Raw genomic sequence first — 27,825 nt, forward strand, 5'->3', positions numbered from 1 at the left:
CCTGAGCTTACTAGTAAAGAAAGTATTTATTAGGTTTTTTATTTTCAGTGAGCTTCTGCTGGCAACAGACTCACTGCTACGAGGGACTTAGGGGAGAGAAGCAAACCTACCTATCTGCAGCTAGTTTGTGCTTCTTAGGCTACTGGACACCATTAGCTCCAGAGGGTTCGAACACAGGCACCTGTCCTCGATCGTCCGTTCCCGGAGCCGTGCCGCCGTCCCCCTTGCAGAGCCAGAAGAACAGAAGCTTGAAGACGACGAAATCGGCGGCTGAAGACTCCTGTCTTCATTAAGGTAGCGCACAGCACCGCAGCTGTGCGCCATTGCTTCCAGCACACTTACACACTCTGGTCACTAGGGTGCAGGGCGCTGGGGGGAAGGGCGCCCTGGGCTGCAATTGAAGTACCTTTGGCATAAAAACATACATATATACAGTCTAGCACTGTATATATGTAAAAACCCCCGCCATTTTTTTTACATGGAAAGCGGGACAGAAGCCCGCCACTGAGGGGGCGGGGCCTTCTTCCTCAGCACACCAGCGCCATTTTCCCTTCACAGCTCCGCTGGAAGCAGCTCCCCAGGCTCTCCCCTGCAGTATCCAGGTACAAGACGGGTTAAAAAGAGAGGGGGGGCACATAAATTTAGGCGCAAAACAATACAAAAAAAAGCAGCTATTGGGTAAATCACTTATTAGCAGTGAAAATCCCTGTGTTATATAGCGCTGTGGTGTGTGCTGGCATACTCTCTCTCTGTCTCCCCAAAGGACTTTGTGGGGTCCTGTCCTCAGTCTGAGCATTCCCTGTGTGTGTGCGGTGTGTCGGTACGGCTGTGTCGACAATGTTTGATGAGGATGGTTACGTGGAGGCGGATCAAGGGCAGATAAGTGTGGTATCGCCCCGTCGGGGCCGACACCTGATTGGATGGATATGTGGAAGGTCTTAAATGACAATGTAAACTCCTTACATAAAAGGTTTGATGACGCTGCAGCCTTGGGACAGCCGGGGTCTCAACCCGCGCCTGCCCAGGCGACTCAGAAACCGTCAGGGGCTCATAAACGCCCTCTATCTCAGATGGTTGACACAGATGCCGACACAGAGTCCAACTCCAGTGTCGACGATGATGAGGCACATTTACAGTCTAAAGTGACCAAGGCCATCCGATACATGATTATTGCAGCCATATCAAAGACGTCGTCTTATATATGCGGGATGCTCAGAGGGACGTTTGCCTGCTGGGCTCTAGAATTAATGCTATGTCCATTTCTGCCAGGAGGGTCTTATGGACTCGGCAGTGGACAGGAGATGCTGATTCTAAAAAACACATGGAGGTTTTGCCTTATAAGGTTGAGGAATTGTTTGGGGACGGTCTGTCGGACCTCGTGTCTACAGCGACAGCTGGAAAGTCGGCTTTCTTGCCTCAGGTTTCCTCACAGCCTAAGAAAGCACCGTATTATCAAATGCAGTCCTTTCGTTCCCAGAAAGGCAAGAGAGTCGGGGGCGCATCCTTTCTTGCCAGAGGCAAGGGTAGAGGTAAGAAGCTGCACCATGCAGCCAGTTCCCAGGAACAAAAGTCCTCCCCTGCTTTCACTAAGTCCACCGCATGACGTTGGGGCTCCACAGGCGGAGCCAGGTGCGGTGGGGGCGCGTCTCCGAAACTTCAGCAGCCAGTGGGTTCGCTCACAGGCGGATCTCTGGGCTATACAAATTGTATCTCAGGGATACAAGCTGGAATTCGAAGCGACCCCCCCCCCCCCCCCCCCGCCGTTACCTCAAATCAGCCTTGCCAGCTTCCCCCATGGAAAGGGAGGTAGTGCTGGCGGCAATTCACAAGCTGTACCTCCAGCAAGTGATTGTCAGAGTCCCCCTCCTTCAACAGGGAAGGGGTTACTATTCCACAATTTGAATTTAAAATCCTTGAACACTTATATAAAGAAATTCAAGTTCAAAATGGAATCGCTCAGAGCGGTTATTGCAAGCCTGGAAGAGGGGGATTTTATGGTGTCGCTGGACATCAAAGATGCTTACTTGCATGTCCCCATTTATCCACCTCACCAGGAGTACCTCAGATTTGTGGTATAGGACTGTCATTACCAATTCCAGACGTTGCCGTTTGGCCTGTCCACGGCACCGAAAATATTTACCAAGGTAATGGCCGAAATGATGATACTCCTTCGGCAGAGGGGGTTATAATTATCCCGTACTTGGACGATCTCCTCATAAAGGCGAGGTCCAGGGAGCAGTTGTTGATCAGCGTAGCACTCTCTCAGGAAGTGTTGCAACAGCACGGCTGGATTCTGAATGTTCCAAAGTCGCAGCTGATTCCTACGACGCGTCTGCTTTTCCTGGGTATGATTCTGGACACAGAACAGAAGAAGGTGTTTCTCCCGGTGGAGAAGGCCCAGGAATTAGCATCTCTGGTCAGGGACCTCCTGAAACCAAAACAGGTATCGGTGCATCACTGCACGCGAGTCCTGGGAAAGATGGTGGCTTCATACGAAGCCATTCCCTTCGGCAGGTTCCATGCGAGGATCTTTCAGTGGGATCTGTTGGACAAGTGGTCCGGATCGCATCTTCAGATGCATCGGCTGATCACCCTGTCCCCAAGGGCCAGGGTGTCTCTTCTGTGGTGGCTGCAGAGTGCTCACCTTCTCGAGGGCCGCAGGTTCGGCATACAGGACTGGGTCCTGGTGACCACGGATGCAAGCCTCCGAGGGTGGGGGGCAGTCACTCAGGGAAGAAACTTCCAAGGGTTGTGGTCAAGTCTGGAGACTTCTCTACACATAAATATACTGGAACTAAGGGCCATTTACAACGCCCTGAGTCAAGCAGAGCCCCTGCTTCGAAACCGACCAGTGCTGATTCAGTCAGACAACATCACGGCGGTCGCCCATGTAAACCGCCAGGGCGGCACAAGAAGCAGGATGGCAATGGCGGAAGCCACAAAGATTCTTCGATGGGCGGAGAATCATGTGCAAGCACTGTCAGCAGTGTTCATTCTGGGAGTGGACAACTGGGAAGCAGACTTCCTCAGCAGACACGACCTCCACCCGGGAGAGCGGGGACTTCATCAAGAAGTCTTCCAACTGATTGCAAACCGATGGGAACTGCCACAGGTGGACATGATGGCGTCCCGCCTCAACAAAAAGCTAAAAAGATATTGCGCCAGGTCAAGGGACCCTCAGGCGGTAGCTGTGGACGCCCTAGTGACACCGTGGGTGTACCAGTCGGTATATGTGTTTCCTCCTCTTCCTCTCATACCAAAGTACTGAGAATAGTAAGAAAGAGAGGAATAAGAACAATACTCATTGTTCCGGACTGGCCAAGAAGGACTTGGTACCCGGAACTACAAGAAATGCGCACAGAGGACCCATGGCCTCTGCCTCTCAGACAGGACCTGCTGCAACAAGGGCCCTGTCTGTTCCAAGACTTACCGCGGCTGCGTTTGACGGCATGGCGGTTGAACGCCGGATCCTAGCGGAAAAAGGCATTCCGGATGAAGTTATTCCTACGCTGATAAAGGCTAGGAAAGACGTGACAGCAAAACATTATCACCGTATATGGCGGAAGTATGTTGCTTGGTGTGAGGCCAGGAAGGCCCCTACAGAGGACTTCCAACTGGGTCGTTTCCTGCACTTCCTACAGTCAGGGGTGACTATGGGCCTAAAATTGGGGTCCATAAAGGTCCAGATTTCTGCCCTATCCATTTTCTTTCAAAAAGAACTGGCTTCACTGCCTGAGGTTCAAACATTTGTTAAGGGAGTGCTGCATATTCAGCCCCCTTTTGTGCCACCAGTGGCGCCCTGGGATCTTAACGTGGTGTTGGATTTCCTGAAATCCCACTGGTTTGAGCCACTTAAGACCGTGGAACTAAAGTATCTCACGTGGAAAGTGGTCATGCTGTTGGCCTTAGCATCGGCTAGGCGTGTGTCGGAATTGGCGGCTTTGTCATGTAAAAGCCCATATCTGATCTTCCATATGGACAGGGCAGAATTGAGGACTCGTCCCCAATTTCTCCCGAAGGTGGTGTCATCGTTTCATTTGAACCAACCTATTGTGGTGCCTGCGGCTACTCGGGACTTGGAGGACTCCAAGTTGCTGGACGTAGTCAGGGCTTTGAAAATATGTTTTCAGAACGGCTGGAGTCAGGAAGACTGACTCGCTGTTTATCTTGCATGCACCCAACAAGCTGGGTGCTCCTGCTTCAAAGCAAACTATTGCTCGCTGGATCTGTAGCACGATTCAGCAGGCTCATTCTGCGGCTGGATTGCCGCATCCAAAATCGGTGAAGGCCCATTCTACAAGGAAGGTGGGCTCTTCTTGGGCGGCTGCCGAGGGGTCTCGGCTTTACAACTTTGCCGAGCAGCTACTTGGTCGGGTTCAAACACATTTGCAAAGTTCTACAAGTTTGATACCCTGGCTGAGGAGGACCTTGTGTTTGCTCATTCGGTGCTGCAGAGTCATCCGCACTCTCCCGCCCATTTGGGAGCTTTGGTATAATCCCCATGGTCCTTACGGAGTTCCCAGCATCCACTAGGACGTCAGAGAAAATAAGAATTTACTCACCGGTAATTCTATTTCTCGTAGTCCGTAGTGGATGCTGGGCGCCCGTCCCAAGTGCGGATTTTCTGCAATAAGTGTATATAATTATTGCTTAACTAAGGGTTATTGTTATGAGCCATCCGTTGAGTGAGGCTCAGTTGTTGTTCATACTGTTAACTGGGTAAGGTTATCACAAGTTGTACGGTGTGATTGGTGTGGCTGGTATGGGTCTTACCCTGGATTCAAAATGTCCTTTCCTTGTAATGTCAGCTCTTCCGGGCACAGTTTCCCTAACTGAGGTCTGGAGGAGGGGCATAGAGGGAGGAGCCAGTGCACACCAGATAGTACCTAATCTTTTCTTTAGAGTGCCCAGTCTCCTGCGGAGCCCGTCTATTCCCCATGGTCCTTACGGAGTTCCCAGCATCCACTACGGACTACGAGAAATAGAATTACCGGTGAGTAAATTCTTATTTTTCATCTGTATATGACCTCTATGCATCCCTGATTTCTTCTGGAGGGGACAGTCTGTTGACAGAAAGAATAAGTGGGAATGCAATTAGCCACTATAACCCATTTTCTTGTTAAGAACGGAGATCTTATTGTGACCCAGGATAAGTTCCTATTCAATTGTCTGCAATAAATTAATGCCAATAATACTCCATACTATTTACCGCAAATTTCACCTCATCTCCTCTGTGCAGGGGCTAGGCTTGGGAAAAATCCCAATTTATTTTTCGTCCACTAGGGGGCACAGGAGAAGGCTTAACACTGGGTATAATATAGACTGGGCTGGGAGCAGGCTGGCACCAAAAGGGTTACTTAAAAGTACCCAGCAGGCCTTGCCTTCCTTGTACTTTATACCCCGCCCCCGCCAGTTTTTTTCTTTTTTGGTGCCAAGGCAGCCTCTCATTTAGAAGCTGTTTCTAAAGAGCTAGGTTACTTTTTTAAATTTTATTATCGTGCCGCAGCGAAGAGAGCGGGACGCTGGCGCACTTAGCACCCAGCATGCCCGCTCCGACACCCAGCGTCCCCGGCGGGAGCGCCGGTAACTGGGACGGAGTCTTCCGCCGCGGGACAGCCAGGCAGCACTCTGCCTCCTCCCGAAGCCGCGTCCGGACCTGGAGGGTGAGTTGATAGTCTCCCTGCAGCAGAGTAGGGCAGAATAGTGGGGGCACAGGTGCACTGCACCTTGTTCCACTAGACCACCAGGGTAATAGCTGCAGGGCAGGTGGACACTGTCCCAGGGGTCCAACATCTGAGGGGGAGGGTGCCCAGCCTACCGCCTCTCCCTCACCCCTGGGGCTCACTAGTAGCTTTGCTCAGGGTCTGCCCCAGGACTGTTCCTCCTCCCTCCTCTCTCTGTCCCTCCCAGAAAACGCTGAGCAGCCATTTTAGCATACATGCTAGCTAGGACTTGCGGAGAGAGGAAGGTCTGGCCATATTCTCCCCTGTACCCCGCTCCATTGGCCGGTTCAGCCTATTTCTCCTGCCTACTGGTTTACCATAGGACAATTGAGTATCTTGGCCCACTTTTTCTTGTTTTATTTCAAGCATTGTGTGGCTTAGTGTGGGTGTGCTACTGCAGTACATGTGGTTGGCTTCACATCCCTTATACAGAGCCTGGGTCTGCAGGGAGTGCCCCAGAGACCGGCCTAGCTTATTTACTGTGTAATTTACCTGGGTTGAGTGCTTTCTCATTGTTACCCTTGAATTGTATACAAGTGTGTCATCCAGAGGCAAAAAGCTTGTTACACCGGAGCCTCCCACTTGTCGTGTGTGCTGCAATATTCTCTCCCCACAGGATTCCGCGGACCTATGCCCTGCATGTTCGGGAGCTCCGCCACGAGCTGATCCCACACCTCCACCTGTCATACAGGAACCGGCTTGGGCGACCACCCTCACACAAGTTATATCGCAACTGGTGGATCGCTTGGCTACGCCAGTATTGCCACCTGATCCAGCACCGCCTGGTCCATCTGCAACAGGTTAGTCTTATCTGCTTCCTCCTCCCCAGGTTGAACCACCTTGGGTTCACACATTGGCTCAGTCGGTTCAGGGCTTTTCTCAGTTCTCAGCCTCCATGCAACAACTTATGGACAGGTAAAGACGTCCCAGACGGGCTCATGCCTCTAGCGACACCGCTACACCTCTCTCGGAAGGGGATTCAGAGTTAGAGTCCCCTCATTCACATCAGGAGAGTGGGTCAGGGGGTTCTGATCTGGACACCTCTTCCGGTCTGGAAGACTACCTTTCTGTGGCAGAGGTGAAAGTCCTGGTCAAGCAGGTACGTCTGGTCCTGGATATTGAACATGAGGATCCGGCTCCCACATCTAAGACTCCGGTTTTCAAAAAAAACAAAGAAAGATTCCACACAATTTCCCTACTCAGCACAATTGGACGATATGTTGGAAGGAGCTTGGGCCAGACCAGATAAACGATTTCAGCTCTTCAAACGATATCATTCATTCTACCCATTTCCATCTAAGGACAGGTCCAAGTGGGAGAACCCCCCCACCAGTGGACGCACATGTGGCACGCCTGGTACGTTAATCAGTTCTGCCAATTCCGGATACCTCTTCTCTCAAAGATCCAACTGATCGTAAGTTAGACGCGTTACTCAAAACAGATTACACACATGCAGGTGCAATTGTTGGATGGAGCAACTACACCAGGGTCTGTCGACTACTGTTAGTAGAAAACAGTTGTTGGTCTTGGTGGGGAATATTCAGAAGGCCATTACCTACCTTGGTGAAGCTGCCCTGTATACAGCTATCCTAACGTCTAAGGTTGCGGCTTCAACGGTTGCGGCCAGACGCTCATTATGGCTCCGTACTTGGAGAGCGGACGCATCCTCCAAGAAAGCTCTGGAAACATTACCTTTCGCAGGTGATACCTTGTTCGGCAAGGAATTAAATTACATTGTAACCTCATTGGCGACCGCTAAAACCGCCTTCCTTCCGTCAGCAGCGGCCCGTAAGCCGAAACCTTCCTTTCGCCCCTTTCGTTTTCAAAGAAGGGCTAAGGGCCAGGCCTCCTCAAGTTACCAGGCCCCGCTGAAAGGTTCCAAATCTTGCACAAAACTGCCCTGGGCTACCAGACGCCCAACCACCAAACCTGCTGACAAGCCTGCGGCTTGACGGGGCGCGCCTTCCCCTGGGGGATCCCAGGATGGGGGGCCGACTCCTGTCCTTTGCCCCACGATGGTTGGACATCACGAAGGACGCCTGGGTCAGGGAACTTGTCACTCATGGATATGCCCTGACGTTTTGGCGCTGCCCTCCAAGACGATTCTTCACAACGGGGCTCCCAGGGGATTCCGGAGAGGCAGCAGCGCTACAACAATCAGTCTGCTCCCTTCTCGTCGCCAAAGTCATCGTTCCAGTACCAACGGAACAATGGGGACACGGTTTTTACACTTCGCTCTTTTTGGTTCAGAAGCTGGGCGCTTCATATCGATCCATACTCCACCTCAAGAAGTTGAATGTTTACCTGCGGCTCCCCAAATTCCGCATGGAATCTCTCAGAACTAGAATGTTGGCTCTGGAACCTGGGGATTATATGGCATCCCTGGATATCCAGGATGCATATTTACATATTCCAAACCGACCGTGTCACCAACGGTATCTCCAGTTTGCAATCAAGGACCGTCATTACCAATTTCGAGCCTTACCTTTCGGCCTATCCACGGCTCCACGAGTCTTCACAAAGGTTATGGCAGTGATTGCTGCCCATCTCAGATCAGATGCACCGGAATACGGACACTACCCTACTTGGACGACCTCCTGCTTCTGGGTCAGTCCCCGGAGACGCTCTCGGAACACGTTCATTCATCAACTGGAAAAAATCTTCCTTGATGCCCTCGCAGACAATCCTTCATTTAGGGCCATGCACGACATATCCAAGATCTTCCTGTGGGCCCAACCTCATCTTCCGGTACTGTCAGCGGTGTTCATTCCAGGGGTACTCAACTGGGAAGCAGACTTCCTGAGTCGTCAAGCCGTTAACTCGGGTGAGTGGAAACTCCACCCGGAAGTGTTCGACCAGTTGGTGTCTCGGTGGGTGTTGCCGGACATAGATCTCATGGCATCCCACCACAACAGGCAGATCTGCCGGTTCGGCTCTCGCACGAGAGATCCTCAAGCGTTCCTGATGGACGCCCTAACAGCCCATTGGTCGTTTCCCCTGGTGTATGCCTTTCCTCCGATTTCCAGGATTCTCGGACTCCGGAGAAAATTGAAGCAACAGGGAGGCATGATGATCCTGGTGGTTCCAGATTGGCCACGTCACCCGTTGTATGCGGATCTTCTCAATCTGTCCATAGACACCCTGTGGCATCTCCCAGTACGCCCGGACCTTCTGTCCCAGGGACCCTGTGTACATCCAGACCCCATACGCCTCACTTTGACGGCGTGTCTATTGAGTCATCCATCCTGAGACAAAAGGGGTTTTCTAGGCCGTTCATCAAAACAATGCTTAATGCCAGGAAAGCATCGTCTTCCAGGGTCTATCACCGTATCTGGAAAGCATACTTTTCCTGGTGCATGACTCGCCCCTTCAGCCCGCGGTCCTTTAGATTGCCTCGACTTTTGGCCTTTCTCCAGTTAGGTTTAGATCTGGGACTCCGGTTGTCGTCCTTGAAGGTCGAGGTCTCGGCGTTCTTGGTGCACTTTCAAAAACAACTTGCGAGCATTCCAGATGTCAAGACTTTCCTTCAGGGAGTGCTTCATGTGCAGACGCCATTTGTACCTCCAGTAGCTCCGTGGACTCAGCTGACCTACGTTGAAGACCTTGTTCCTTGTTGCTATATTTTCGGTGCATAGAGTTTCTGATCTTAGACAGGGTGGTCCTTCGCACTCGGCCAGGTTTTCTTCCTAAAGTAGTGTCTCGATTCCATCTGAATCAAGAAATCGTGGTGCCGGCCTTACCAGCGCCTCATCCTGAGGAGGCTTCCTTAGATGTTGTCCGCGCTCTTCGCGTTTATGTGGAAATGAAACGAGGATATATTCAGCACGGACTCCCTGTTTGTGGTACTGAATTCACACAAACGGGAGGCCAGCGTCCAAACAGACCTTGGCCAGATGGCTTCGGTTGACCATTCAACACGCCTATACGGCGGCGAACCTTCCCCCACCTTTGGGGGTCAAAGTGCATTCCACGCGTGCTGTGGGTGCTTCCTGGGCGGCCTCTCGTGGGGCTTTGGCCGAGCAGCTTTGTAAAGCTGCTACAAAGTCCACTGCCCAGACCTTCATAAAGTTCTATGCGTTCGACACCTTTGAGTCAAGTGACACTGCCTTCGGGCGTAGGGTCCTGAGCGCAGTCCAGGAACGTCCCCGCCCTTTGGGGGACAGCTTTAGGATGTCCCAGCGTTAAGCCTTCTCCTGTGCCCCCTAGTAGATGAAAAAGAAAAGATGATTTATGTCTTACCTTGGTAAATCCTTTTCTTTGAGTCCATAGGTGGCGCAGGACGCTCTCCCTGACGCACTTGTCCTGCGGATCTGAGTTCCTGTGTGGGCGGTGTGTGGCCAACCATCTTCGCAGTGTCTCTCTGTGTGTGGTGTTCATCTTATTGCTCCTGCCTTGGGCTTGCTACTAAAACTGGTGGGGGCGGGGTATAGAGGACAAGGGAGTCGAGGCCTGTTGGGTACTTTTAAGTAACCCTTTTGGTGCCAGCCTGTTCCCAGCCCAGCCTGTACCCATCGTTAAGCCTCCTCCTGTGCCCCCTATAGACTCAAATAAAACGATTTACCGAGGTAAGACATAAATCCTCTTTTTAAGTTACAAGTGTCATAATTTGGTTCAGAACATTTGGACACCCCCCTGAATGACTAAATAGGCACTTATACCCCTTTCAGACATCCTCCAAAATCCCGGGATTTTGCACATGAACGCGCATCAACCCGGGATTTTGGTATGTCTAAAGGCACCAACCCGACTTGGGTTTTTACCGGGTCTTTCTTCCCGGATTGGCGACCCGGGTTAAGTCTGAATGATGCGACCTGGGAATTTGCTCTCTGGCCGCATGTAAACCGTTTTAATTGGCCAGGAAGGGCCGCCTGCTGACGACATCATCAGCAGTAGCCGTAGAGGGACAGACGCCACACATGAGAGGAACACAGAGCTGTGCAGAGAACTGTGCCAGAAGTGTGCTTGTCAGCCATGAATCCAGCAATGCATTATGGGAACCATACCCAGTCTATTTATAGCCCCAGCAGCTTATGTCTGAAAGGGACCAACCCTGGAATTTCCCGGGTCTGTGGAGTTGTGTGAAAAGGGGTCTCGAACAAAAACCCGGGTTTTTGCTGAAGAGAAAATCCCAGGTCGTATGTCTGAAAGGAGTATTAGATGTTTTTAATTATTTCTAATTGGCCAATAATAACATGTCATTTTTGGGGTTAAAAATTTCTGTACAAGGTATGGGACAGGTATATTGGGGTGCTTTGAGTGGGACAAGTGTTTTTAGGCTCGCTGGTGGGAGTAATCATTTATTTATTTTTTTAAGCTTTATTGTTGTTGTTTTTTTAAAGTGACTTAAAATGACCCAAATATATACTTATATCCACTTGTATGTACCTCCAATTTAATTTGAGTACTTATTTTGCTGAAAAACACTCTGTCCACTTTTTATGAAAAATGCATATAACAGCCATTTGACCCAAGTTAAGTACCCCAACTCTTTATATAATGACCACTAATAGACTTCTATACTGTTTCCCTGTTGTAGTTTGGCTTTGTTTGCGGTACAGGCAGATTTCCTCATTTTCTCCTACACTTTTTTTTTTTTCTCTGGTTTTGACGAATTATCGAACGAATGTCGTATTCGCGAATTTGAAGTAGGTTCGGTTGAATCGCTGGACCACGCAAACCGGCGATAGTTTTTTTTTTTAGATGTCCACAAAAAGTCAGATTGCGTCAAATTGCTGCTTTATCGCTGCTAATTGCATTCCCCTCTAAATGGTTTTGAGAATCCAGAATTGTGCTAGGTTTGTAGTAGTACTATTATTACTAATGAGAATGTTAATACATGAGACTTAAAATAAAATAAAATGATACGTGAGCATTCCCTATAACATTATGCACCTGCCTTCTGCTGTGCCAGTTCCGTGCTTGCATGATAATGTGGATTAAACTTCTCGCTGATGATTTTGGCAATGTTATGCTCCGAGTATAACTCTCCTTCTAAGCCTTACACGTGGATTAGTCTGAATAATCTCATCTACTTGCTAAAATGCTTTCAGAACGCACAAGTTAAAAATCCTTCGCATAACAAACATTAACCATGTTTAACCTTTACGTCGTCCGGTGTTGTATCTGAAAGTTTTTTGTTTAGAAAGCGATAGAATTTAATAATGATTTTGCTGGAAATGTTCTGCCTTCAGTGATGAGGTGATATCACTGTTGGATCAGGCTGCTATTCCTCAGTACAGGGTCACATATTCCTGGGGTTATGATGTCACTACACCCTGCTGAGGAGAAGGTCGTTCAAGGACATGGAAGTCTTAAGTAAATACTCTTTCCTCCCTGGCGCCCAGCTCTCTGTTAACAAGCTGTGAGATCACACCTTCCAAATCCTGAATTATAACCACAGCCAATCCGGTATTACATATATTTTTATAATATGTATTGGTAGATTTTTTTATTTTATTTTTTTAGTAGGGAAATTAGAATAAAAGCCATTTCTCTCCCACCAAGGAAACATTTTTGCTAATGTGGACCTATTCTCCGCTAGTGCCCGGGGATTTATGTACAAGCAGTTCTAATACAGAACTTGTATTATCTTTAAATTAATAAAATATGTACTGTACATGCAAAACTTTGGAATCAATTGAAATGTCTTGTGTGTGTGTGTGTTTTTTTTTTTTTTTTTGATTAAGGTAACTAACGTTCAGTTGACCTGAAACTTGTGTCACTACATTGACAGCGTTGTAACTTATTTTTTATGTTGTATCAATGTTTTGTTCATCATACGTGTCAAAGAATCCAAGGCTTGCAACAGTAACAGGTTTGCAGGCGTTCCGCCGACCGGTTTTGAAGATAACCAGGGAATGTTTGCACCCAGGAATCACCATGACATGAGCTCCCAACGAATACAACCCCACGCCCCAATCTGATACATTCAATCAGGAAATGGGTGTCATGTCGGAAGGTGGCCAGCTCTACTGGGAACCCGTTCTTGGAACTATGCTTAGGATCGTTGGCCTGCCATGTGCTGAAATTTGCACCAATGAATTGCTGACCACAAGGAATGACGTGACATTGTAAAATAGAGTTGTAGCCCTCTATTTTTCCATACACTCTGTGTAAGTCTCGCACCTTACCAGCACCAAAACAGCCCCATTCCCATTACATTTCCTCCACCATGCGTGACGGGCATCAAGTGCTCCTCCAGCATCCTGCCATTTGCTCAACACCTCAAATATGTTCTCCACTTCCAGCCAAACACCTCAGAACCCTAGGGGTAAATGTAGTACCCTGCGCATTGCATGCAGCGGTGAGATTCCGATGGGTATGGAGGGGAAACCCATGCCCTGGACTTGAACCGTAATGTTAGAGACCCACCAGATGAGGTCACCTGGACGTTGGTTGGTAGGCCCTTTTATTTTTTGGTCAAGAATTATGCCAAGCACCTCGATTTTGCTCTGTTTGATTGCAGAGTTTATTCTGATTAGCAGTGCTTAGTACTATAGAGTGTGCATCTGCATTTTTTCTTTGTTATTTTAAAGGGGCAATCATTTAAAAAGCAAAACCAGGTTGGTTCTGCCTTTTAAATGATTGCCCTTTCTGCTGCGGGCTCCACAAGGATAGACATTGGGGTGTAGAGTAGGATCTTGATCCGAAGCACCAACAGGCTCAAAAGCTTTGACCTTCTTCCCAAGATGCATAGCGCCGCCTCCTATATCACCCCGCCTCCGTGCACAGGAGCTCAGTTTTGTAGTTGGTGCTTGCAGTGCAAGCATGTAACAGGAAGAGCTGCTCACAGCAGCTCTAGAAAAAGCTTTTTCTGAGGAAAAAAGAAGACTACAAGGGCTGCAGCAGAGGCACAGATTGTGCTGGATGTCAGTAGACATTGCCTGCTGCAGCTCCATCTCTCCCCCCAGCGGCGCTGTACACTCCCGCGCCCTGGTTGCCGGGTACCTACAGCAGGAGGCTCTGGTTTTCTTCCAAGTCAGTCACACATGGCTGGGGCTCTCCGGGATCGCGTGGCCGCACTTCGGGAGGAGGTAAGTGGGTCCCGCTCGCGGAACCCGCACTTTATCGCGATCCGGCGCTGCCGGTGGCAGGCGGGCCACGCGTGCTGGCGGTGGACACTGTGGCAGTACAGGCGATCCCACTAGATAACCAGGGCATGGGTGCAGGTCAGGTTTTCTCTCTAAACCTTTTTACAAGTAGCCCGCAGTACGGGGTGGTTTTGCCAGCAGAGGGGATAAGGCTTAGACCTGGAGCCCCTCCCCCAGGGCGCCATTTCCAGTAAATGTTCCCGCCCTGGAGCTGCATATCTGTCTCTCCCTCACTCCCTGTCAGTGTCTGGGCGCCATTTCCCCAGCTACACTGTTCCTGGGACTGCTTGGGCAAATCCTCCTTTCTAAAGCCGCCTGGTTGTCAGAGCTGTGACTTTACATGACACTTAAGTATTCTACATGTCAATTAGACAGTGTTAGTTAAGAAAGAGTGCATTTAGTCAGGGTTCTCTGGTACAAGTACCCTGTGATATACATCCAGTTGTTACTGTGCAGTGTTATATATTGATTACAGAGCTATCTATCTATATATATATATATATATATATATATATATATATATAAGCTGGTCCAGTGCAGTATTATTGTTAGTAATAACCTCTGCATTGTATAACTAAGACTATATGTGTGTGCATTAGCTTGCTGAGTGATTTCCATTGCGTGTCTCTCACTCACCTTGCTATCCCTATATTCTATAACCTGAGGGGGCCTGGTGCGTCAGGTTTTATAATATAGGATATTCACAAGATATACTCTAATACGTATTTTTCTCTGTGATTTTAGTCACCATATCTCTCCTGTATCTCTGCTTGTGCTGACTACACTGCACAGGGGTTTGGGCATGAGGTATTGTGCTGCTGACAATTGTACTGTGTTACCTGACATAGCAAGTTATATCATGTCTGCTTCTGAAGGTAACGGTTCTGGGGCTGAACACACTGCCGGTGTTGCTGAAGCCACAGATCCCTATGAGGAGACTATAGCAGCTGCGGGCTCCTTGCCCCCCAGTGGGACTGTGGCAACAGGGGTCCATAATAACCCACCGTGGGCTACTTTCTCCACGCTTCTAAATACGCTAGTTACTAAACTAACACCCCCTATGGGACCTCCTATGCCGGTTCAACCGTATGTGGTCCCCGCGGCTAACCCGCCGTGGGCAGATAACTTGTCTGCTCAATTGCAGAAATTGAACCAGTCCTTGACTACTAAAAAGTCCTCGCTCGCCTAAGACCAAGGGGTCCTCTAAGCGAGCTCTTACCTCCTCACAATGCACTGCTGTCACTGACACCTCGTCTGATGAAGATGGCGCTTACACTGACCCCACAGATTCTGACACAGATACGGCTGATGGGGAGGGTAGTTCACATGTGAATGTTCCTGATCTTTTGGAGGCTATTAAGTTGATTCTACAGATTACGGATGATCCCGAGCCATCCGTCCCTCCTAAGAAACCAGATAGGTTCAAGCGTCAGAAGGTGGTTAAACAAGTTTTGCCTCACTCTGACCACCTAGTGTATATACGTCGGGAACCCGGGAAAGAAGTTTGTGCCTCAAAAGAAGATGCTGGCTCACTATCCCCTCGCTCCAGAGTTGTCTAAAAATTGGGAAACGCCTCCTCCAGTAGACTCGCATGTGGCTAGGATGGTGGTTTCCTCAGCTCCACCTGTCACTACCGTCACATCTCTAAAAGAGCCTACGGATAAACGTGTGAAGGGTTGTCTGAAAGCGATTTACACCTTCACGGGTGCTACACAAAGGCCCACTATTGCAGCAACATGGGCTGCAGAGGCTATTGAAGCATGGGCCCTAGAGTTGGGAGCTGAAATCTCTTCTGACCATGCTAGACAATGCTTGTCATATATTGTCACAGCTTTTCACTATATTAAAGAGGCGGCTTCTGATGCCGGTATTCTAGCAGCAAAGGCCTCTACTACATCCGTCCTGGCTCGCCGGATATTGTGGCTGAGATCCTGGTCTGTGGATCTGGACTCTAGAAAAATCCTGGAGGTACTCCCTTTCAAGGGAGATATTCTGTTTGGGGAGGACTAAGATAGTGGCTGACTTGGCTACTGCCAAAACTGCCTGTCTGCCAAGTACCTCTCCTTCTGTGTCGAAGGCTAAAGGTACTACCTTTCGCCCCTTTCGTCCTTCAGGTAAAGCAAAACGTCAGGCGTACCACAAGCAGGCCCGCACTTCCAAACCTGGTAAGCCGAAGCCCAATAGAGCCTGGGCTGCCCGTCAGCCAGCTTCCAAGACGGATAAGCCTGCCGCATGACGGGGCGGGCCTCCCCCTGGGGGATCCCAGGGTGGGGGGCCGGCTTCTAGGGTATACCCAGGAATGGTTGAAGACCACTTCAGATGCCTGGGTACGGGAAGTCGACACTCTAGGTTACGCCATAGCCTTCAAAAACCATCCCCCTCATCGATTTTGCCTGACAGACGTTGGACCAGACAAAGGCAAACACTCTACATTCGGTGGTACAGACCCTCCTGGATACAGGAGTCGTAGTACAGGTGCCTCTTGCTCAGAGGGGCCGGGGGTACTTTTCTCCGCTGTTTCTAGTCCCAAAACCGAATGGGTCCTCTCGGCCCATTCTCAATCTCAAGGCATTGAACAGGTTTGTGAAAGTTTCCAAGTTCCGTATGGAAACCCTTCGCTCTATAGTTCTGGACTTGGAACCTGGGGATTATATGGTCTCCCTGGACATACAGGATGCTTACCTTCATATTCCTATAGCAGTGTCACATCAGCAATACCTGAGGTTTGCGATTGGCAACCTCCATTACCAGTTTTGGGCGTTACCTTTTGGTTTAACTACGGTTCCGTGAGTCTTCACCAAAGTTGTGGCGGTGATGACGGTGTTACTCCGCCGTCAAGGGGTCAGGATACTGCCGTATCTGGACGACTTGTTGATCCTGGCAAATTCCCCAGAACTTCTCCTACGTCATCTGGATATGACTGTCCGGTTTCTACAAGCCCACGGGTGGCTCATCAACTAGAAGAAATCCTCCCTGGTCACTGCTCAGAGCATGGTGCACCTGGGAGCGCTATTGGACACTCACAACCAGTGGTTGTTCTTGTCCCAGGAGAAAGTTCTGAAGCTTCAGGACAGGATTCGTTGCTTCCTTTCTCGTCTGCAAGTGTCGATACATTCGGCGATGCAGGTGCTGGGCCTCATGGTGTCAGCATTCGACATGGTCGAGTATGCTCAATACCATTCTAGCCAAGTGGGACGGCCTGCCTCACCGGATCAGGTCTCACATGATCTTATTGACTCCGGAGATCCGTCTGTCGCTACACTGGTGGCTCCAGGACCAACGATTGTGCAGGGGCCGTCCCTTCTGGATATCCGACTGGGTCCTGTTGACGTCAGATGCCAGTCTAAGAGGTTGGGGCGCGGTGCTCGAGCAACACTCCCTTCAGGGCCGATGGATCTCCTCTTGATCAACATTCTGGAATTGCGGGCGGTCTTCAATTCGTTGAACCTGGCCCAGCATTTAATTCAGAACCGTCCTGTTCAAGTACAGTCGGACAACGCCACCACAGTGGCTTACATAAATCATCAAGGCGGCACTCGAAGCCGTTTGACAATGAAGGAAGTCTCACGGATTCTGCAATGGGCGGAACGCCATCTACCGGCCATATCGGCAATATTCATTCCGCGAGTCCTGAATTGGGAAGCGGACTTTCTCAGTCGTCAGGACGTACACGCCGGAGAGTGGGGCCTCCATCCAGCAGTGTTTCAACTCCTAGTGGAAAAGTGGGGCTTTCCAGGCGTAGATCTGATGGCGTCTCGACAATCACAAGGCTCCGGTCTTCAGGGCAAGGGATCCTCAAGCAGCATTCGTGGATGCGCTGGCGGTGCTGTGAAGGTTTCGGCTGCTGTACGTGTTCCCTCCGCTGTCTCTCCTGCCCAGGGTAATTCGAAGTTCAAGCAAGAAAGAGGAATTCTGCTTCTCATAGCTCCAGCGTGGCCCAGACGGCACTGGTTCTCAGACCTGCAGGGCAGAGCGTCCAATTCTACTTCCACAATGCCCAGACCTCCTCGTTCAGGGCTCCTGTGTCTACCAGGACCTAGCCCGGCTGTCTTTGGCGGCGTGGCTCTTGAAGCTTCCGTCTTGAGGGCTAAAGGGTTTTCTGAGGCGGTCATTCAAACTATGTTGCGGGCCCGGAAACCGGCTTCTGCTCGGATTTACCATAGGGTCTGGCATTCTTACTTTGTTTGGTGCGCATCTAACAATTATGACGCTTCCAAGTTTAGTATAGCCAAGTTGTTGGCCTTTCTTCAGCAAGGCCTGGACTTAGGCCTGCGTCTGGCCTCCCTCAAGGTTCAAATATCTGCCTTGTCGGTGTGGTTTCAGAGAAAGATTGCGACCTTATCTGATGTGCATACCTTTACTCAGGGTGTGTTGCGTATCCAACCTCCCTATGTCCCGCCTGTGGCTCCTTTGGACATGTCGGTGGTTTTGGAGGCATTACAAGAGTCTCCGTTTGAACCTCTTGGTTCAGCTGATCTTAAGTGGCTTTCCCTTACGGTGGTGTTTCTGCTGGCTATTGCTTCAGCTAGAAGAGTGTCAGATTTGGGTGCCTTGTCTTGTGGTTCCCCATATCTGATATTTCACTGTGACCGGGCGGTTCTTAGGACTCGTCCCGGTTATTTGCCTAAGGTGGTTTCTTCGTTCCACCTTAATCAGGAGATTGTGGTCCCGGCCTTTGTCTCTCCTGATCTGTCTCTCAAAGAGCAGTCTTTGGATGTGGTACGGGCTCTCCGTATCTATATGAAGAGAACTGCTTCTGTTAGGAAATCTGATTCTCTCTGTATTCTTTTTGGGTTTCACAAACGGGGCTAGCCTGCTCACAAGCAGACTTTGGGCCAGATGGATTAGAATGGTGAGTGCACATGCTTATGTGAGGGCTGGCCTGTCAGCTCCTGCTCACATTACGGCCCATTCTACTTGGTCTGTTGGGCCTTCTTGGGTGGCCCGCCGTAGTGCGACCCTTGAACAATTGTGCATGGTGGCTACGTGGTCCTCCGTGAACACGTTCATAAGGTTCTATGCCTTCGATACTGCCGCTACCCAGGATGCTTCCTTTGGACGCCGGGTTCTTGTGCCCGCTTCAGTGCGTCCCCTCCCATAAGGAACTGCTTTAGGACATCCCCAATGTCTATCCTTGTGGAGCCCAGTGTACCCCGCAGCAGAAAACGAGTTTTATGGTAAGAACTTACCTTTGTTAAAACTCTTTCTGCGATTTACACTGGGCTCCACAAGGCGCCCACCCTGACGCACTTAGCTTCTTTGGGTTGGTGTGGCTATAGCCGCTGACACTTTCTCCTGTCGGGAGAGTGTGGTGTTTGTGGCAACTTGCAGTTGTCGTCTCTTTTACTTGCTACTGCATTGGGCTGGTTAACATAACTGAGCTCCTGTGCACGGAGGCGGGGTGATATAGGAGGCAGCGCTATGCATCGTGGGAAGAAGGTCAAAGCCTTTGAGCCTGTTGGTGCTTCGGATCAAGATCCTACTCTACACCCCAATGTCTATCCTTGTGGAGCCCAGTGTACCTCACAGAAAGAGTTTTAACAAAGGTAAGTTCTTACCATAAAACTCGTTTCAATACCGGTTGTCCTGGCAGTCAGAATGTCGTCAGCGTGAACCCAATGGTGAAAATGGCGGAAATTTTTGGTTAGTATTCTAAGGCTAACCCTGACCCACCACTGCCGCAACCCTAGCCGTCCCCTCCCCCCGCAGCCTAACCCTCCCGTTACAACAAGTTTCCTGTCAGTCCTTTGCTGGTGGCTCTTTTTCTCCACATGGTCTCCCACCTCCTCTCGCTGGACAGGTGTGAAGAAGTTTATTGATGTTCCTGAAGATTCCATAACTGTCCAGATTCACTGCTCACATGACTTCCCTCCATCTAAATCTCTGCTATACCCAATATGCCGTTCTCTATAGTTTTAAGAACTTTAAATATGTAAATGAAGTGCATTAAAGCTCAATGTTAACCAGTTCATGTAAACTCTGGAGTTCATTGCAGACTAGATGGAGACAAAGGCAGAGAATCCAGTGTAATCTGTTATTTTCCCATCTACCCAGGAATGCTGAAGTTCTGCACGGTCGGTTTCTGCGGCATTGGAAGTCTCATTGACTTTATCCTCATCTCCATGCAGGTGAGCTCCTCACACAGTGCATTTAGGATGACATTATTTTGCTGCATTGAGCTTGTCGATTTAATGTAAATATCCCAGAGAAGTGGGAAGAAAACCAAAGTGATTTGTTATATTAGGTGTAAGTTACTTTAATAGATGATAGACAGTGATGCATTGCTGTTGCAGTGTCTGGATAAACCCATGCTAGTAAGTAATCCTTACAATAGAAAATCCTCTACATGATTTGGCTTCGGCGTACTTCAAGGTTATCTGCCCGTCATACTATAAAAGTGATCTCCATTCATATGAATTATGTCCCTCCCCTCCAGCCATGCTTCTTCCCCGGCTGAATAAAAATGATTTGACAGGTCTGCAGTTCTCCCATGCGCTATAATTCACCGGCACTCCTGTAAATACGGCCCTTCGTTTTACTAATAGCGCCTCTACATCACCATAGCATATAACCAAAAAACGTGTGTAGACACACTCGCCTATACCTATTTAAATATAATAATTATAAAAATGATAAAGTTTCAGCAACTCGGGGCCAAACCTAATACTGTAGTTTTGTCTTCTATTTTGGCGTAGGTTTTAAAGCTGCGTGTTTTTTTTTTTTTTTTAAAGGTAAAATAAACATAGTTTTTGCTTTTACAAATTTTTGAATCCAGCGGCAAAATTGCCATAACCTTTTGCCGATTTGCAACCTTTGACATTTGGCCTCCAGTGTTTTTTTTTTTTTCTATCTACAGTAGCCTCTTATGTTGGGTGTTTTCAGGGGCGTTTTAAAAGAGGAGGAGGCCCGTTTGCAGCTTCCTCCATCCATGCCTCCTCCTCCTCTCTGCCGGGTGTCGGCAGCTGCGCAGCGCTGTGGAGAATTGCTCAGATCTGCGGGAAAATGGTGTAGGAAGTACAGCACTTCCGTACATACATGGCATATGACATGGATCTACAGAATTTGCAAACCGTCACTATTCCCATTTAGGACTACAGATCTGCTCCGCCTCGTCCAGGCTGCGACTGTTCGCACCCGCGCTCGGTTTGCTGCGGGTAGCGTGCCCATTCACGTTTGTATAGTCTACCCCATGGAGATTACATTGTCTGATTGCGAGTGCGAATAGTCGCTCTCTGGCGAGTCTAGACGCTGCTGCAATGCGTGCGTACACATCGTGGCAAAAATTGATGAAGAGCACATCATCTGTATGTCACAAAGAGAGAGAAGCAAAGAATAACACAGGACATTAAAGACTGCAGAATTTTTATAGTTATTTATTATTTATGGTGCTGTTTTTGTACTGCTTCTTTGTGGTTATGTGTATCTGGAAACTTAGGAGAAGTGACTTAGCAATGGCAGAAATGGATGTGTTTTAGGCTAATCAAGGGTTGTAGCTGAAAATGTCTTTATTTTCCAGCTGATATACTTAGAGGTATGTGTAGTGTGCTATAGTGTGGAGTTCTTCTACTTGCACATGTAGCTCATTGCATTGTGCCAGAGACTTTTGAGACCTTCATGGAAATGCAGGTCTGCAGACCAGTGAAATGGTTTCCATGCAGGCTGAAAGCAGGCTTCGGAGAGGTGCGAGGTGTCTGTAATGTCAAATCGTAAAGCAAAAAATACAAACCAACAAGGGAAAAACAAAAAGAAGGGTCTGGCGCTAATCTGATGGATGCTGGTCTCAAACCGCCAAGGGGAAGGGGGATTGTTATTCTTCCGACCTATATGCTTAATGCCAGCGGAGCAAACAGCGGTATGTAAACAGTGCAACTCTTGGCGTTTGCAGCACCAGTGGCTTAGCATGCTGTGGTCTACATTTTTTTTTTTTAAATAAAGTTTTTTATTGATCTTCAAAAGACCTATACAAACAAATAAACCCATTGAAACAAAAAGAACCTTGTATTTCTTGAAGAGAACCAGCAGCAAAAGATCTCAATCACAGGTGAACAAAAATGAAAAATGCATCTCACAGTCTGACATACAGAGTTCAGGCAAATAGCAGAGAAAAACCAGAGATCGGCAAAATAACACACGTGTACAGAGAGGGTAGCTCGGTAAACGCTAGAGGCAAGGGGCACACAAAAATAACCAATACCCTATAATGCGGCTGGGGAACCGATGAAATATCTAGATTTCGCCCAGAGTCCCCAGACCTTATCATATTTACCCGGTCATTTGCGTTTAGTATACATAAAACGGTCATGAGAGAGCGTAGCGTTAACAAGCGCCGTCCATGCTGGAAAGGCGGGAGGGTCCCGCGCCATACAGGTGCGTGCGATACATATGCGTGCCAAAGTAAGCGGATTATTAAGATACAACTTAAGAGGACCACTGAGAGATTCCTCCAAATCCAGACCAAATATACACATGCGAGGGGACAGAACAGGGAACTGAATAAGCATATCGCTGATAAAATTCGTCACCTCCACCCAATAAGCAGAAACACGTGGACAGAGCCAGAGCAGATGCCAGAAGCCAGCATCCAAGGCCTTACATTTAGGACAAGCATTGGACGGTAAGCCACCTATGTGAAATGGTCTACTTGGAGTCCAATAAATTCTGTGCAAAATATAGAGCTGGATTTGTTGTTATCTAGCATAGGCCGTAGCTGTTCTAGGAGAGCCGAGCATACAATTCCAATCCTCATTATCAAGAGCACCCAGATCAGACATCCATTTATCTCTCAATGGCCCTAAGCCACCGCGCCCAGAGGAGGAGAGAGGAGTAGAGAGCAGACGCAGCTTTACGCTCAGGCATGTTACGAACCAGCGCATGAACGGGAGAGTCAGAGAATTGCGGAGGAGCATGACCCCACTGTGCAGATAAAGCATGTCTGTGCTGTAAGTAACAATAAAATATTGTCTAGGAACAGCATATGTGGTTGAGAAGTATTCAAATATATGAAGGACACTGTCCTGATACAGTTGCCCCACAGCTGAGACACCAAAAGAGGTCCACCCCGAGCCACTGTCCAACAACCGAACCTCAGAAAAAGCCATATTATTCCACAAAGGCGAGCAAGGGTCAACAGTGCTGTGGTCTATATTTAGTTGTGAGCCCGAGGCCTATAAGACCTAAGTTTTGGCCTCTGGATGCATCAGGTCTTACTGCGACCCACGAGCTAGTCGGCAAAATGTCAGTAGACCACAGGAAGGGGCACTTTAAATTGAAACCTACAAGGTTTATTTGGGACTGTCCAGTATGGGGGCCTTCATATTTTGGTTCCCAGAACACACCCTTAGCCGTCCCAAAAATAAAACATTTTCTTGTGTGCAGTAAGAAATGAGAAAGTATACCAAGTGGAACAGATGCAGCTGTAAACCATGAAAATGGGACCAGGTATTGCTATTTAAGCCATCTCCTGTCTTGGAGGGTTAATGAGGCATTAATTCTCCAGAAGCCGCAGATCGGTCAACCCAGGAACCCTCGTCAAGATCTAATTGTTTAATGTGTACCTGTCTCGTCTACACAATCCAGGCAGGCCTCAAATGACAAGAAGGGAGCACGAGGCACGAGCTACCTAATGCCTCAGTGTCGTTCAAGGATGCAATTAAATGAGTAGGTTGCAGTCTCATTAACATTGGCTGAGCCCACAACATGGTAGCGTTCATTGGGGGGTCATTCCGAGATGATCGCATGTAGCAACTTTTTGCTGCCCGTGCGATCAACTAGACACCGCCTATGGGGGAGTGTATTTCTGCATAGCAGGGCTGCGAACGCTTGTGCAGCCCTGCTATGCAAAAAAAGTTTTGTGTAAAACAAGACTAGCCCTAGGCATACTTACCTGGTACGATGATTTCAGCTATGCAGGTTCCGGAATTGATGTCAGACATCTGCCCTCCAAACGCCTGGACACGCCTGCATTCGTATCTCCACGCCCGAAAAACGGTGAGTTGACGCCCCAGAACGCCTTCCTCCTGTCAGTCTTCTTGCGGTCGCCGCGGCGACCGCTTTCTTCGTTCGCGGCACCGCCGGGCAACGACGCGCCTGCGCATTTCGGCCTTCGTGCATGCGCAGAACCGACCCGATCGCACGGTTGCGAAGAAGTGCAGCGTGCGATCGGGTCGGAATGACCCCCATTGTCTGCAGGTCACCACAGTTATGTTGATTTTATCCATTAGTGTTAATTACTTTAATCAATAAATCCATCTGTTAACTGGTGTCAGGGACGTTGCACAAAAGTGTAAGAAGTGGAGTCACTCTGGTCCATTACGCAATCCTGGCAGTCAGTCCCGGCGGTCAGGATGCCGACAGTGGCACCCCAATGGTCAAAATCCCAATGGATCCCGATAAGTATTTTAACCCTATCTGTTCCTTTCTGCAGCCTGACCCTGATTCCCCATCCCCCCCCCAGGAGCCTAACCCTATATATGGAAGTCTTGCTTTTATGTCTGTGGGTGTACTTTAACTAAAATAGTTGATCTCTGTAATTGCAGTTTTTGTTACGTCGTCCAATAAAATCGGTAAAGTTTATGGACAAAGCATCAGTTTATAATGGTCTCAGAACTCGGTACAAGAACTGTGTAACCTGTCAGATGGCGGACTGTACAGTTTCTAATTCACAATTAAAGGAGCCTTGTGATGCACTGATTCATCATTTGGTCATTTTCCGCAGCTGTTTTTCTGCTCATATGTCAGCATTTTGCAATGCAAATTCCAGCATGAAAATCTGCAGATCTGTTTGTGGTGTAATTCATTATCGTCACATCTGTTCAGTTAGACGGGCATTGAACTTCCTGATGAACCACAGAGCACTACAAGCTCTCATCGGTGAACTGAGAATGTTATTTACAGTCCTCGTGCACAACCAGACCCCTAGTACAGTCGCCGAAACCCCCCAAATACTTGTCTGGTCCCCAGGCTTTCAGATACAATGTAGGCTTCAAAATACCTCTTATGGAATCAAATGACCGTGTCACCTTGATATTTGAGGTTCCTAATATTCGAAAGATCTTCATAGCATGGATTTAGTACAATTTCGCCCACTGTTCACGTAGAATTAAACATCCAGTTGACTGACTCCAGGTAATTCTTGTTTCTTCACACAGTAGGTTTGTTTTATTAGCATTTGTAAGGTGGTTCTACAGTCTCAGTATTAGTGGACTGCTAGCTACCATGACATTGCCTAAAGGGGATGCCTTCAGTCAGAATCTCAACACGCTGCCAAAATGCTGACTCCAACAGCGGACGAAATGCAGACGCCAGAATCCCGATCCAACTGTTCGTGTTAGCCCGGGATATGGGGGGTGGGGTGGGGAGGTTAGGTTTAGCACTTCCTCCCCAATTATCCTTCCATCCCATAGTTCGTGTACAGGGACTGTTTTATCTAGTGCACAAAACAAAGCTACAATATGCATGAAATCTAGACGATTCTGATGGCTAGTACAGGTTGAGTCTCCCTTATCCAAAATGCTTGGGACCAGAGGTATTTTGGATATGGGATTTTTCCGTATTTTGGAATAATTGCATACCATAATCGGATATCATGGTGATGGGACCTAAATCTAAGCACAGAATGCATTTATGTTACATATACACCTTATACACAAGCCTGAAGGCCATTTAATACAATATTTTTAATAATTCTGTGTATTAAACAAAGTTTGTGTACATTGAGCCATCAAAAAACAAAGGTTTCACTATCTCACTCTCACTCAAAAAAGTCCGTATTTCGGAATATTCCGTATTTCGGAATATATGGATATGGGATACTCAACCTGTATAGGAGTCAGACCATCGTGATAGTTATTCACAATTCTATACATAAGTTGCCACACATTGACAGAACTTACTGTTTTTCGTTTTAAATTGTTATTTTCTGTACAGCTACGCTCCAGTTTTATGTTCTTGTCTCGGCCGTTTCAGCCCGCCTTAGATATACTTCAGTAGATTAAAAACAGGAAGCCCGCTCTACATAGGAAAGAAAATATTCCCCCAAGATCACCATTTTAACTGACGTATCACCCGTTAAGCTCCTGAAATTTACATATGTATTTGTGAGTGGTGTAATCTAACTTGTATGTTAAGTAGTGATGAGCGGGTTCGGTTTCCGAGAAACCGAACGCCCCCGAACTTCACCCTTTTTAGACAGGTCCGAGCCATACTCGGATTCTCCCGTATGGCTCGGTTAACCCGAGCGCGCCCGAACGTCATCATCCCGCTGTCGGATTCTCGCGAGATTCGGATTCTATATAAGCAGCCGCACGTCGCCGCCATTTTCACACGTGCATTGAGATTGATAGGGAGAGGACGTGGCTGGCGTCCTCTCCGTTTATATAGTTATATACTACACAGTTGATCTGATTGCCTAGCTTATTGTGGGGAGGATTGGGGAGCAGCTGTTAGGAGGAGTACAGTGCAGAGTTTTGCTAATAGTGACCACCAGTTTTTTATCCGTTCTCTGCCTGAAAAAAACGCTCCATACCATATCTGTGCTCAGAGTGCTGCATAATATATCTGTGCTGAGTGCTCACACTGCTTAATTGTGGGGACTGGGGAGCAGCTATAGCAGGAGTACAGTGCACAGTTTTGCTGACAGTGACCACCAGTATACGTTTGTCTGCCTGAAAAACACTCCTGTGGTGTCTTTTTTTTTTTTTATATACTATAAACGCAGTCTGCTGACAGTGTCCACCAGGTCCATTATACTGTATATAGCAGTACGGTAGGCCACTGCTGTACCTACCTCTGTGTCGTCACTCGTCGGCCATAAGTATACTATCCATCCATCTACATTGTATACCTGTGGTGTCTTTTTTTTTTTTTTTTATACTGTAAACGCAGTCTGCTGACAGTGTCCACCAGGTCCATTATACTGTATATAGCAGTACGGTAGGCCACTGCTGTACCTACCTCTGTGTCGTCACTCGTCGTCCATAAGTATACTATCCATCCATCTACATTGTATACCTGTGGTGTCTTTTTTTTTTTTTTTTATACTGTAAACGCAGTCTGCTGACAGTGTCCACCAGGTCCATTATACTGTATATAGCAGTACGGTAGGCCACTGCTGTACCTACCTCTGTGTCGTCACTCGTCGTCCATAAGTATACTATCCATCCATCTACATTGTATACCTGTGGTGTCTTTTTTTCTTTATACTATAAACACAGTCTGCTGACAGTGTCCACCAGGTCCATTATACTGTATATAGCAGTACGGTAGGCCACTGCTGTACCTACCTCTGTGTCGTCACTCGTCATCCATAAAGTATACTATCCATCCATCTACATTGTATACCTGTGGTGCCTTTTAGTTGTGCGCATTAAAATATGGAGAACAAAAATGTGGAGGTTAAAAAAATAGGGAAAGATCAAGATCCACTTCCACCTCGTGCTAAAGCTGCTGCCACTAGTCATGGCCGAGACGATGAAATGCCATCAACGTCGTCTGCCAAGGCCGATGCCCAATGTCATAGTACAGAGCATGTAAAATCCAAAACACAAAAGATCAGTAAAATGACCCAAAAATCAAAATTAAAAGCGTCTGAGGAGAAGCGTAAACTTGCCAATATGCCATTTACGACACGGAGTGGCAAGGAACGGCTGAGGCCCTGGCCTATGTTCATGGCTAGTGGTTCAGCTTCACATGAGGATGGAAGCACTCATCCTCTCGCTAGAAAAAAGAAAAGACTTAAGCTGGCAAAAGCACAGCAAAGAACTGTGCGTTCTTCGAAATCACAAATCCCCAACGAGAGTCCAATTGAGTCGGTTGCGATGCCTGACCTTCCCAACACTGGAAGGGAAGAGCTTGCGCCTTCCACCATTTGCACGCCCCCTGCAAGTGCTGGAAGGAGCACCCGCAGTCCAGTTCCTGATAGTCAAATTGAAGATGTCAGTGTTGAAGTACACCAGGATGAGGATATGGGTGTTGCTGGCTCTGGGGAGGAAATTGACAAGGAGGATTCTGATGGT

At 48.3% G+C, this 27,825-nt stretch overlaps 1 protein-coding gene across 1 annotated transcript in view; it reads left to right on the forward strand.

Annotated features, from left to right (window-relative positions):
* Positions 1-27,825, forward strand: part of TM2D1 (TM2 domain containing 1) — a 101,191-nt gene that overhangs the window by 57,117 nt on the left and 16,249 nt on the right. The window contains exon 5 of the mRNA XM_063939229.1: positions 19,868-19,941. Coding sequence (XP_063795299.1) covers positions 19,868-19,941 — 74 coding nt within the window. The remainder of the gene's footprint in view (positions 1-19,867; positions 19,942-27,825) is intronic.

This window comes from Pseudophryne corroboree, chromosome 9 (assembly GCF_028390025.1).
Source record: "Pseudophryne corroboree isolate aPseCor3 chromosome 9, aPseCor3.hap2, whole genome shotgun sequence".
NCBI classification, from domain to species: domain Eukaryota; kingdom Metazoa; phylum Chordata; class Amphibia; order Anura; family Myobatrachidae; genus Pseudophryne; species Pseudophryne corroboree.